This window comes from Nanorana parkeri, unplaced genomic scaffold (assembly GCF_000935625.1).
Source record: "Nanorana parkeri isolate BGI_ZX_2015 unplaced genomic scaffold, ASM93562v1 scaffold528, whole genome shotgun sequence".
Taxonomy (NCBI): Eukaryota; Metazoa; Chordata; class Amphibia; order Anura; family Dicroglossidae; genus Nanorana; species Nanorana parkeri.
This window is the reverse complement of record NW_017306796.1, coordinates 762,496-773,888: the sequence shown is the minus strand read 5'-3', so window position 1 is coordinate 773,888 and position 11,393 is coordinate 762,496. Positions and strand designations below refer to the sequence as shown.

The 11,393-nt window shown below is 38.2% G+C and overlaps 1 protein-coding gene across 1 annotated transcript in view; it reads right to left on the bottom strand.

The window, feature by feature from the left end:
- Positions 1 to 266: 266 nt before the first annotated feature.
- Positions 267 to 11,393, bottom strand: part of LOC108791115 (galectin-9-like) — a 36,213-nt gene continuing 25,086 nt past the window's right edge. The window contains exons 3-11 of the mRNA XM_018561500.1: positions 10,572 to 10,764; positions 10,021 to 10,140; positions 7,549 to 7,590; positions 4,139 to 4,165; positions 3,186 to 3,224; positions 2,994 to 3,026; positions 1,800 to 1,888; positions 540 to 705; positions 267 to 462 (exon numbers count right to left, since the gene is read on the bottom strand). Of these exons, the coding sequence (XP_018417002.1) occupies positions 319 to 462; positions 540 to 705; positions 1,800 to 1,888; positions 2,994 to 3,026; positions 3,186 to 3,224; positions 4,139 to 4,165; positions 7,549 to 7,590; positions 10,021 to 10,140; positions 10,572 to 10,764 (853 nt within the window). The 3' untranslated portion in view covers positions 267 to 318. The remainder of the gene's footprint in view (positions 463 to 539; positions 706 to 1,799; positions 1,889 to 2,993; positions 3,027 to 3,185; positions 3,225 to 4,138; positions 4,166 to 7,548; positions 7,591 to 10,020; positions 10,141 to 10,571; positions 10,765 to 11,393) is intronic.

The following is an 11,393-nucleotide window of genomic DNA, read 5'->3' as shown; positions in this document are numbered from 1 at the left end:
CAGCAGCAAGTCGCTTTATGCACACCCTTTTCTGAAGGTTTCTGTATGGCACTGCACTGACAGATCAGGCAGATATAGCTATGTGTTGTCACTTTAGGCTATATGCCATGTATTTTAGTTTGTTATCTTTGTCATTGCCACAGGACATATTAATCCTGACCCCAAAGTCCAGCTTTCTAATTGGTTAGCTTGTTGCCCTAAAACTGTCCCAGCTGCTTCTAATTAAACGTAGCTGATTTATTTGTATGAAATGTATATATTTCTTAAACCACTGTGTGTTTTGAATACACTCTTAAGATTCTCTTTATTAAGATGAGATCAGTACTGCACATAAGTCAAGCTGACATTTCCACCGATTTCCATCATGTCGATCTGGTTGGAAGGTAGGCGATGAACATAGTTGAAAAGCTTTGTTCCATTTGAGTAGACACCCACGACTCCTCCTTCGTTCCTGATTTCCATCTGTAATGAAAAGTGAATGTTTAGTTACAGAGGTCCTCAGATGGTTCTTTCTGAAGTCTACTATCTGTTTTTCTCACCTGAAAGTTTTGTCCTGGATAGAATGGCATATATGAGAGCTGCCTCTCTTCGGGACCCCAAGTGCCTCTGTCCTGGGTATTCCTTACTATTGTACTTTCTTTGAAGCGAGGATTGATATGCACATGAATATTTCTCGTTCTGCTATTTAGAAGGTTGACATTGAATCTACAAAAGTTACAAAGTATAGAGGACATCACTATAAACTGCTTTACATCAGTGTTCTGTGCAAACAGAAAAAAATACCCAAAAGCTTCCCAAAGGAACCACTGTTATGTGAGTAAGCAGCCTTAAAGGGAATGTGTAATAGTTGTGTCCATTATTTTCCTATTGTAATATGGACTTACAGTTTAATTACAATTTAAAATTTCTGTCCAAAAATTATGACATATTATATATTAATAGTTTGCATTCTTTCTTTAAATCAAAAACATTAAATAAATAAATAAATGTAAGTTATCTCTCTACCATTTCCTTTACTAGAAGTATGTAATATGGCAATCTACCTAAACCATGCAATCAATATGTAGGCTCATGTAGTACATAGTAGTTGGTAGATTGTACAGTCATAATTGCGACTTCTGGCAATCTTCAAATCCCATGCCTAGAATCTTTCAGCAGGCCACACCTGCACAATTGATACCAAATGATTTCTATGGGACTGTTTGTCAAGGCAGGAGACACTTCAGAGACAGTCCCAAGAAGTCTTTAGGGATTCATTGCACAGGCACAGCAGATGGAAAGAAGATTTTGGCTGCAGAATGTGAAGATTGCAACAGGTCACAGCAGTGAGATTCAGGTAAATATACATCTGGGCAGGAGAGAGTGGGTTACTTAAGGCAGGAAGGTTAAGGGTAGTTTATGTAAGAGTGTGCTTATTTTTTAACTCCCAGGAAGAATGTACAGAGACAGTAATGTATATGGCCAGACAACTAAAGAAGCATTTGCAAAATGGTATGTCTTTTTTTATTAGCACGTATATAAAAATAGAGCATTGCTGCATTGTCAAGCTATATGACACCGAGGCCTATCTAATAAAGGTTCCTAGAGAAGTTTTCAATGCAGACAATCACACGTGCACTAAAAAGGGCAGCTGAAGAATTAGGGCATATGAATTTCTGTGGGACAATAATGAGAGTTCCTATTTCAGATACTTTTATTTTTTTGGGTTCCAGTGGGGTTTTTGATTAAGCTTTGGAAACCTTAGGCCAGCCCATCCCCGGTTACCAAAGACAAAGTGCTGACATATTACTACCACGCACCTGTCTGCTCCATGATGCACAGCTCCGGAAATTACAATGCTTTGGTTATTGGCAAAACTTGTTGGGAAAGCAGCTTGAAAAGGCATCACCTAGGTTAAAAAATAATATATATACATTTTAATAAATTTCAGTCAAGTCGTATGAAGCTCCTTAAGGTTATCCTACTTTAAACTCATATCTTGTTTTATAATGGTAAGGCAAGTTACCTTCTAGATCCTTACATCTTTCGAGGATCCCAGCAGAACGATCTCCCTGTATAAGTATCTGACCATTCACCACTTTACCATGGAGGCTTACTGTCCCTAATTTAATTCCCACCCACCTCTGCCATAATACTCATCAGGAGGACTTAGGTCCAGATTTCTTACCACCAGGGTTTCTACCAGATAAAACCAATATATTCAACCCACCCATATCTATTGTAAATTTAAGTTAATGCTATGTGATCTTTCTTTGGGAATAGTTATGTACAATAATAATACAATTATGATGAGGGTCCCATTCAATGCTTGTAAAAAATACCTTGACCAATTGAAGAACGGGTTAAAGAGGATGCTGCTAGTTATACATTTAAGTTATGTTTACAATTTTGGTTGGCCTGAAAAGATTTAATGTTGGAGGAAGGAGCCATGTCTCTAATTTGTGATGTTCCTGGGGGCTGATAAAAAGACCCTGAGGATTTCCAGCCATCTGAGAAGTTTCTACCCACCCTGGTCAGCTATGTTTGTCACAGCTTTATTGAAGATTAATTGTGGTTACTGATTGATTTAGTCAGATTTTTGGGGGGGTAGTTGGATGCCTGTACAATACGTATGAGAAACCTGTATACCTGGGACTGGCACATGTTTGACTTGTAATGGTTACCTGATATATATTATGCTTAAAAGTTAATTTGACCTTATTAAAAAAAAGGTGTTCTACTGTAGCCAAAGTCGCCTTCTTCGAGGTTACTGGGCAATGCACCATTCTTGGGGTGTTGATTATTAGTTGTTATGAAAATGATTCTCAGCAGTCAAGAAGGATAATAATCCAACAGGAATTTGAACCATTACATATCATGCTATATTCAGATATAGAATTTGAAAGCTAACATCTGGATTGTAGAAATGGACAATACCCCAGCATTTCTGTCACTGAGTTTGTTACACTAGCCCTTATTTCCAAAAGTATGTGCCAAGAACAGCCTAAACATACCGGATTATGCACAGCCGTGGGTCCTTTCTGTGGCTGAAAAAATAAACAAAACATAATTTGTAATTGTCAAAGAATATCTTTTAAATGCTCAGGTTAATTATATTGACATGAAATTAGTTGCTATACAATTTTAGCTTTATTTGTCATTATAAGAAAATGCAGTCATGTTTTACATACAACATGGAAGCTTACCTTCATCGCCCCAAACACTGGAAGAGCCATACTTTGTACCTAAAACAAGTATAAACAATATAATAAAAATTGGTGTTTACTCTGTCCCTTTTTATAAATTGTAAATGTTCTAAATCAGACCATATATATTTTGGATACAACAGTAAACTTAAGGAAATAATGTTACAAATGTTATAGCTACCTCTAAAGTTAATGACACGTTAATGGTTTCAATCAAAGTGGTGATAAAGAGCAAGGGTAGCCACCCATGGGTGCTTACTGTGCTGTAGGGGGAATGGGCTTGGTCTTTTCTTCCATACCTTGCTTTTTATTAGACCCTACGTACAGCTTTTCTTGGACCTTGTTTAACACTTTTGTGACTTTATGTTAGCTAAGATGACAGATCCTAGTGACATAGCTCCATGGGTACTTATAGCTAGGGATGCACCGATACTTTTCAGATACCAGTGCTGATACTTGGCATTTTCATGAGAACTACCAGGGTTGCAGCGGTTGCAGCTGGGACCTGGCTCTGGTGCTCTACCACTGTCCTGAAATCATTAGTCGATATTGTTTTAGAACAACTGTCAATATGACAATAAACAAAAATGTATCGGTACTTGTACTTGTAAGTACTTGGGCAAGTATCAGTACTTGTACTTGCAAAAATGGTATCAGTGCATCCCTTTATATATGTTTAGAAAAACAAAATCATACATTAAAACAGATGTACAAATCCCAGGAGCTCCGTGTGCTCCTTACACATGACAGCTGCCTCCTAACTTTTGAATTTTTCTTTAGTCTAGGCTGGAGCTGGAAAAGTATCTGTACATGTACTTGTACCGAGTACTGTACTTGGTATCAGTGTTATTCTGTAAATCATGTTGCATCTTTAATATGATTTCAATTAGACATAGCTCTCTCTTTCTTTGTTGTTCATCTCCAACTTTCATGGTACAGCTTTTTTGACTTACCATGGGTGCTGCATACATTGGCTGAGCCTATGGAAGAATAATATTGTCGGTCATTATTAAGAGGGAGGATATTACAATGAATTAGGTTTGCATTATATTGGCAAGCGTGTCAGTTGTTACTAAGCACTATGATGCAAAGCTTATCAGAGCAAAAGGCAAAGCTGCTTGGTTATGCTTCATATATTGTTTGTTCACAAACTATGCCGCCAACAATTTCACTTTTGCCGCCAATAATGTCCCCTATGCTTTACAATTTATATTTACTCATGTTATTTATTAAAAGGGTTGTGAAAGCATAATATAAAAGAAGACTGATGATTGTTAACATTTATATCAAGAGATTGTATACAGCTCTATGTCTGTCTGTATGTATGATAGAAGAGATAAGAAGTACGTTGCACCATAATATATGTCCCACAGAGGGCAGCACTGCTTACATCTTAGCCAGTCCAATTCAGAAAATGCATTACTATAAATCAGTCAAAATGTTTTTAAAATCATGGCATAATGTTATGCCTTATTCACTTCTGGCAATACAGATATCTACATTATGCAAAAAAAAAGTTTACAGTTTATGTAAACTCTAACAATAATCTCTTATTTACTCCCTTTTGGTTTGCTAAATAAACCATTGAAATGGTTTTGTTATATTTGTTTGATGATTTGTTTGCAAAAAATATCTTTTAATCTTACCAGAGATCTTGTTATTTTGATAACTTCCTGTCTGTTCTGCATTGATATCAGCTACAACTATCTATACAGTAAACTCCCCATTATCCGGCATTCAAGCAACTGGCACTCTCAAGCAAACAGCAAAACAAATCGAGGATTTTTCTTTTATTTGTCGGTGGCTTGATGCCCACTAAAATATTGACAGTTGCTTGGTGCACACTACATTTATTTAGTTGCTAATTCAATTCTTTATGTACATATTGCTGCAGTCAGGCTGCTAGATTCTGCGGTCTGCAGCAGAATGTAAACAATGGAGAGCATTGGCGATAAGAACTGGATTAATAACTGAGCGTTGCAAAACAGTGACTCTGGTGAGAAAACTTCAAACCAGTGTAACCAGTGCCCTGATCATATAGAACTATCCACAGTTGAGCTTAGTGAGGTGAAATGGCACTCACTTGGTAATGGAATGATTGACGTCCTTCAGGAGATTTAATGCTGCGATTATAGGTGAAAACCTACTTGATGTAGGTTGTCTCGTGCGGTGCTAGGTGCAGCTCTGTGATGGTCTGTTCTGGCTGGTTAGTAGCTGGCTGGATCAGTCTGGAGAAGTGAGGAGCTTGTCCTGTCATTACCCGCCGCCCGGCTTCTTGATTGCCAGGGAAGCCGACTCCATGCTGTTTGGCCGGCTCCATGCTGATTGGCTGGGAAGCTGGCTTCCCAGCCAATCAGCATGGAGCCAGTCAAATAGCATTGAGCTGGCTTCCCGGCCCCGCCCAGGTTCCTGAATGGCCGGGAAGTCGGCTTCCCGGTCAATCAGCATCGAGCCGGCCAAACAGCCAAATAGCAATGGATCTGACTTCTTGCTCAATCAGGAAGCCGGGTGGCGAGTCATTACCCACCGCCCAGCTTCCTGATTGGCCGGGAAGTCAGCTCCATGTTCCCTCGCTTCAAAGTTCCAATATCGGGGGTAAATATCGGAGCATTTGGGTGAGATATTACAATACATTTTATTTCTTACATTCATATTGCAATGTATTTTATTTCCTTACATTTATATTGTGCAGTGCATTTTATTTTATTACATTTATATTGCAATGCATTTTATTTCCTTACGTTTATGCATTTCTTCTTCTTACATTTATATTGAATGCATTTTATTCGCTCACATTTATATCGCAATTAATTTTATTTCCTTACATTTATATTGCAATGCATTTTATTTCCTTATACTTTTATTGCAATGCATTTTATATATTTGCATAGTTACATAGTATTTGAGTTCAAATAACCTTATTTTTTATATTGTAATGCATTTCTTCTCCTTACATTTCTATTGCAATGCAGTTTATTTCCTTATAATTATATTGAAATGCATTTTTTATATCTTTACATTTATATTGCAATGCAATTTATTTATTTACATTTTTATTGCACTGGCAAATTACAGAAATCTGGGGCCAGTTTGCTCAGAAGTCACTTAACCTCCCATTATGCTTTAATGTATTATTTAGGAAGGTTTTATTATGCCTGAAGCCTAAAAATGCAAATTATTCTCCACAGGAAATGTAGTCAGACACTGGGGTCCGAGGTAAAGTAGACTTTAAACAGTTTTCCCCCTCCCTGTTATTCATTGTAACACAATGGGGTTGATTTTCTAACCTTATAAACACGCCACGAACATGTATACACCTCTGTAGTGTGTTCCCTCCCAGCATGATCTATTGGTGGAATCTAGACACCTTTGTAGTGTGTACACACCCAGCAGGTGTGTTGTGCAAAGCCCTGCATGAATTGCAAGGTGATGTTGTGTAAATTAGCTCTACGTTGTGTTGCTTGTGTTGATGAATGCAGGAATGTAAATGCATGAGCTAACCATTTTTGTCTAAACTGTGAAGCAGCATTATATATGCATCATGTGCATGATTTTTCCATATATGGCATTAGTGGAAATATGCTTTTAGAGACTTGCATGCCGCTAGCGGCGTGTAGCCTATGGCGCATGCTACATGACACGCACGTACGTAATGTGACACGTTGCTCGTGTTTGGTTGATAAATACGTTTTGCTGTGTAAAAATGCACACGCACCTGGTGCGTGTGTGTGTTTAGGTTAGTAAATCACCCCCAATAAGTAAGCAGCAGCTCTGCCTTTGCACACAATACTGTACACTGTCCGGGGAGGGGGGGTTGCCACTAATACTAATATGGGCTGCGGGGGTGGAGAGGTCACTTGTACTATACACACATTACTTGCAAAGCCCAATTACAACCATTTCCATGAGGATATGAAGAGGAAAGCTAACAAAAATTTTTAGGTTTTTGTGTTTGTATACAGCAACTGCATATGCCTGCTTCATGTATACTCGGTGTACATTGCTGGCACATGTTTGTTTTTTTAAATACCTCACCAAAGTGGAAATGGGCTTCAAGTCAATTGCCCAAAGCTGACATGAAAAGACCCTGTCACCAACCTGAGAAAAAACATGTTTCTTCTGCTTTTATATACATTGAATGCACATATATTCCAATAGGAATTTTTTTGTCGAAATTAATGGTCTGGCAATAGGCTCTCTTTAAATACAGCACTTCCAAAATACACCAAAACCTTCATCTATGGAAAATCCACGTACAGCCGCCACTTCCCATACTTCACATCACGTTTACTGCTCAATTACAGGTGCCCATTAAGAGGAAAAGAATATCAGCCAATCTAGCAGTGCACAGGCACATACTCACTGCATATGGAGTGTATGGCGGTGGTGCAGGAGTCATCTCCGCCTAAAATTATAAATTATAGCTTTAGGAAATACCATCTGAAAGTTGACATCAGGGTAGCAGCAAAGAAGAAGTGTGATGCACTAGGCTCAGCATACAGGAGGGAGAGAGCTCCAGGTGAGCATCACCAGTGTGTTTGCTCTTTGTCCAAAGAACAGGCAGGAGGCGGGGCAATGACACAACATCTGCAGGACTGCAGGCTTTGAAATGTTACCTTTATTATTTCGAAACAGCAATACAACATGGCAGGAGTGGCTGAATCAAAATAATTGATTTTGTACTATTGGTAGATAAAACTTTTCTTCTGCAAGTGTAAGAAGCTGTTTGGCTGGAGCCACCCTTTAGGCTGACTTCACATCTATGTGCACCCACTTTCATGTTTTTTTTTCCTGCATTTTCCTGCATTTATGGGTTTTCATGAATGATGTGCTCAGCTTGGCCAACAGGAGATTGTTACCAGATGAGGGGCACAATAACAATGCCTTTGTAAGGCAAGAAAACACATGTATCATGCATTTTCATTAACCTCTATGGGCCACACGATGCACATCACCAGAATAAAAAACGTAACTGAACTATTTTCTATGACAGGCCACAAAGTATATACGTGAATTAGACACATTGAAAACAATAGGATGCCAAGTGGTATGCCTTATGATTCATCATTATGTGCGCGTTATGATGCATTTAGACGCAGGTCACTTGATATCCCATTTTTTTCTTTGTATATGTCTGTTTCACAAACATATGTTGAAGCATTTCATAGAAAATAGTTACAGTTTTTCATCCGTTAATATGCTTCAAGGTGCCCATAGAAGCCAGCGGGAGTGTATAAAAATGCATGATATATCTTTGTCTGCATGGCATACAGACAAAGATATAATATTTAGAAATGAAATAGAATGTTGTTATTCCAGTTCATAGCCATGTCAGTGGTGTGACTTTATATACAGGTATCTTTGGTTTTTGTCATTGGTTTGTATACAGTATTTTAATTCAGCATACAAAAACATTTATGTAAAGCCCCCCTTCCCCACTATGACTACAACTAGTTCCCTCAATGAAGCCCAGGTAGTAAAATACTTATCATTATATCAAGCGAGGAAAGAAGAAAACTCTCTCTATATATCTTTAAAAAGTATCTCAATATTTTTTCTAAGCACGGTTGTGCTATAAAGTTTTATAAAACATAAAGAAAAAATTCCCCCAAAGAAGCACTAATGTCCGGGAAAAAACAGTTTATATCCAAAATAATTAATTTCTATAAACGCCTACTTCACCAGCAATAAATAACATAACAATAATAGAGTAAATAAATATGTATCAAAAAACAATAATCAAGCCTGCGGACCTGTCCTACGCATGTATATACAGCGGTTCCCACTGGGGGGAATTTATCAAAACTGGAGCAGACAAAATCTGGAGCAGATATGCATTGCAGCCAATCAGCTTCTCTCTCTCATTTTCAAATCTTACCTGAGTAAACTATAGAGAGATGCTGATTGGTTGGCATGGGCAACTGCTCCAGATTCTGTTTGCTCCAGTTTTGATAAATTCCCCCCAGTATATACACAGATAACTGGTATAGAAATTGATTTTTGGTTATTTGCTCAGACAGGACTGCATGGATCAAAATTAGGAGCTTGTAAACAAGTATTCAGCTGTATCACCAATCGTTGGTATGCTGAAGTTGTTTTTGTGGTTTGCGTTGATATTGTATCCATATATAACTTTGTATCTATTCCTCGATGTTTATGTATACGATAAAGGAATAAACATAGAGTATTGCAAACAAAATGTTCAGAGTTTCAGCATAAATCAATATTCACTTTTCTGTCCCATTATTCATATGAGTATAATGGTCAGGGAATTGGATTCAAGCAGAGACTCTCTCGTCCTGAGGTGCAAGCAAAGCAAGCACCCATGCTACATCAGAGTTTCATGTGTTATACAAGCAGGGTATCATCCTCAAATGCATATGTATCCACACGTAACAATTTTTGCATATGTTTCCCGTATCCTATTGTGCTCAAAGAGACAAGCATGGGGCGTTACAGTAAAATGTTCAGAACTCCAATATTGCACAATATCCACATTTTGTCTCTCGTAGTTTGCAAACATATAGTGTTCCTCAAAAACAGGTTTCATTGGAAAAGAAACAGAAATACTGTGCGTCCTGAGGCACGGTGGTGCCTCTTTTTGAGGAAAACTATGGGGGCTATCTATTCATTCCTATGGACCAATCCATAGTAATGACTGAGGCAAGCAGCGCACATGCGCAATAGGACCTGTAAATGCAATTTTTTTCATCTGTAGGCTTGCTCTGGATTACTGAATCAGAATATAAAGTAGTTTTAAAGAAGCTCAGTAATGGCGGCCCCCATACTTCTCCTAGTACAGGTTTTATTACACTGAAGCATTGGTGGTACTTACAGGGGATGGGTGAAAGGTGACACAGGAGAGGCTGACATCACCGCTAACTGTAATGGACTGGATAGTCTGATAAGACACACGGTGGCGATATTCTAACAGGAACTGCCCATTCGCTGTGACCTGAAATGAATAAAATTACAAAAGTAACTAAATGTGTTGGAATTTTCGAAAACTGTTCCAGAAATTCAAACGTTTAGATTTTCCCCCATAATGGTAACCAGGAACAACAGAGAGGACAGATCTTCCTAATGGTAAGACAGACAGCAATTAAAGGCTGACAGACGTTTAGATACACTTTAAAGCTTGAATTCTGGTACTGAATGACAGCTGCAGAGACAAAGAGGGGCCAGAGTTCTGTACATGCGAGTAAACAAGAGGATGGTGCAGCAGTGGTATCAGTCAGTAGCCATCACACCTTACAAGTTCTAAGCTGATTCCAGTGTAGGAGATCCCCAATCCCCACAATATGCAAGAGATATATCAATCAAATGAATAAAAAGATATCAGTTTTGGTTGAAGATATTTATAACTTTTAGCTTTGGTACACTCACCTGAAATGCATGTCCTACCACAGCAATGGAGATATCAAAGAACGCATTCCTTTGGAAGGGCATATGGTTCTTCCTCTCTTCAGAGCCCCAGTTCTTGCTCTGCATGGTATTACACACAAGCACCTGTTCATCAAAACGAGGGTTGAAGTGAAATGCGACATCATTGTTGAAACAGACAAAGTTTATGGCCCATCTGTAATAATAAAAAAAAAAAGACAGGGATACCATTTATTCATTACAGGTATTTATATAGCACTAACAATTTACCAGTCCCTACCATCAAGGAGCTTTTAGTCTAAGGCCTCAATCTAACATTCTAAGGCAAATTTAGACATGATTACATGCAAATAATGCAAACTCCAAACAGATAGCATCCTAATTGGGATTTGAACCAATGAAGCCAGTGCTGTTATACAGAAGGGCTAACCCCTGAGCCACATCATACCCAGCTAGAAGACAAAGGTAAGCTTCTTGTGATACTAAAGGATGGCAGATAGGATGAACTAGATACAGTGTTTTCCATAAGTGTTGAAGGAGAACTATTGAGAGAGTAAAATGTACTGACTCACAGGTCACATGCTGGCTTTGGGGTACAGGAGTATATTAGTAAATGTCCTCTTCTGACCCAGAAGAGAACTATAGGTAAAAAAAAAGGTTTGGCCATAGTTCACTTTTAAACTTCCTGGACCACATAATCCCAGCCTAGAATGAAAATGTATTTTATTGGAACCTTTACTATACAACTTAACATTTTAATTCTTTTTAATTCCCCTGAAAAAAAAAATGTTTCTTGTTTTCATACAAAATTAACCCCCCCCCCCA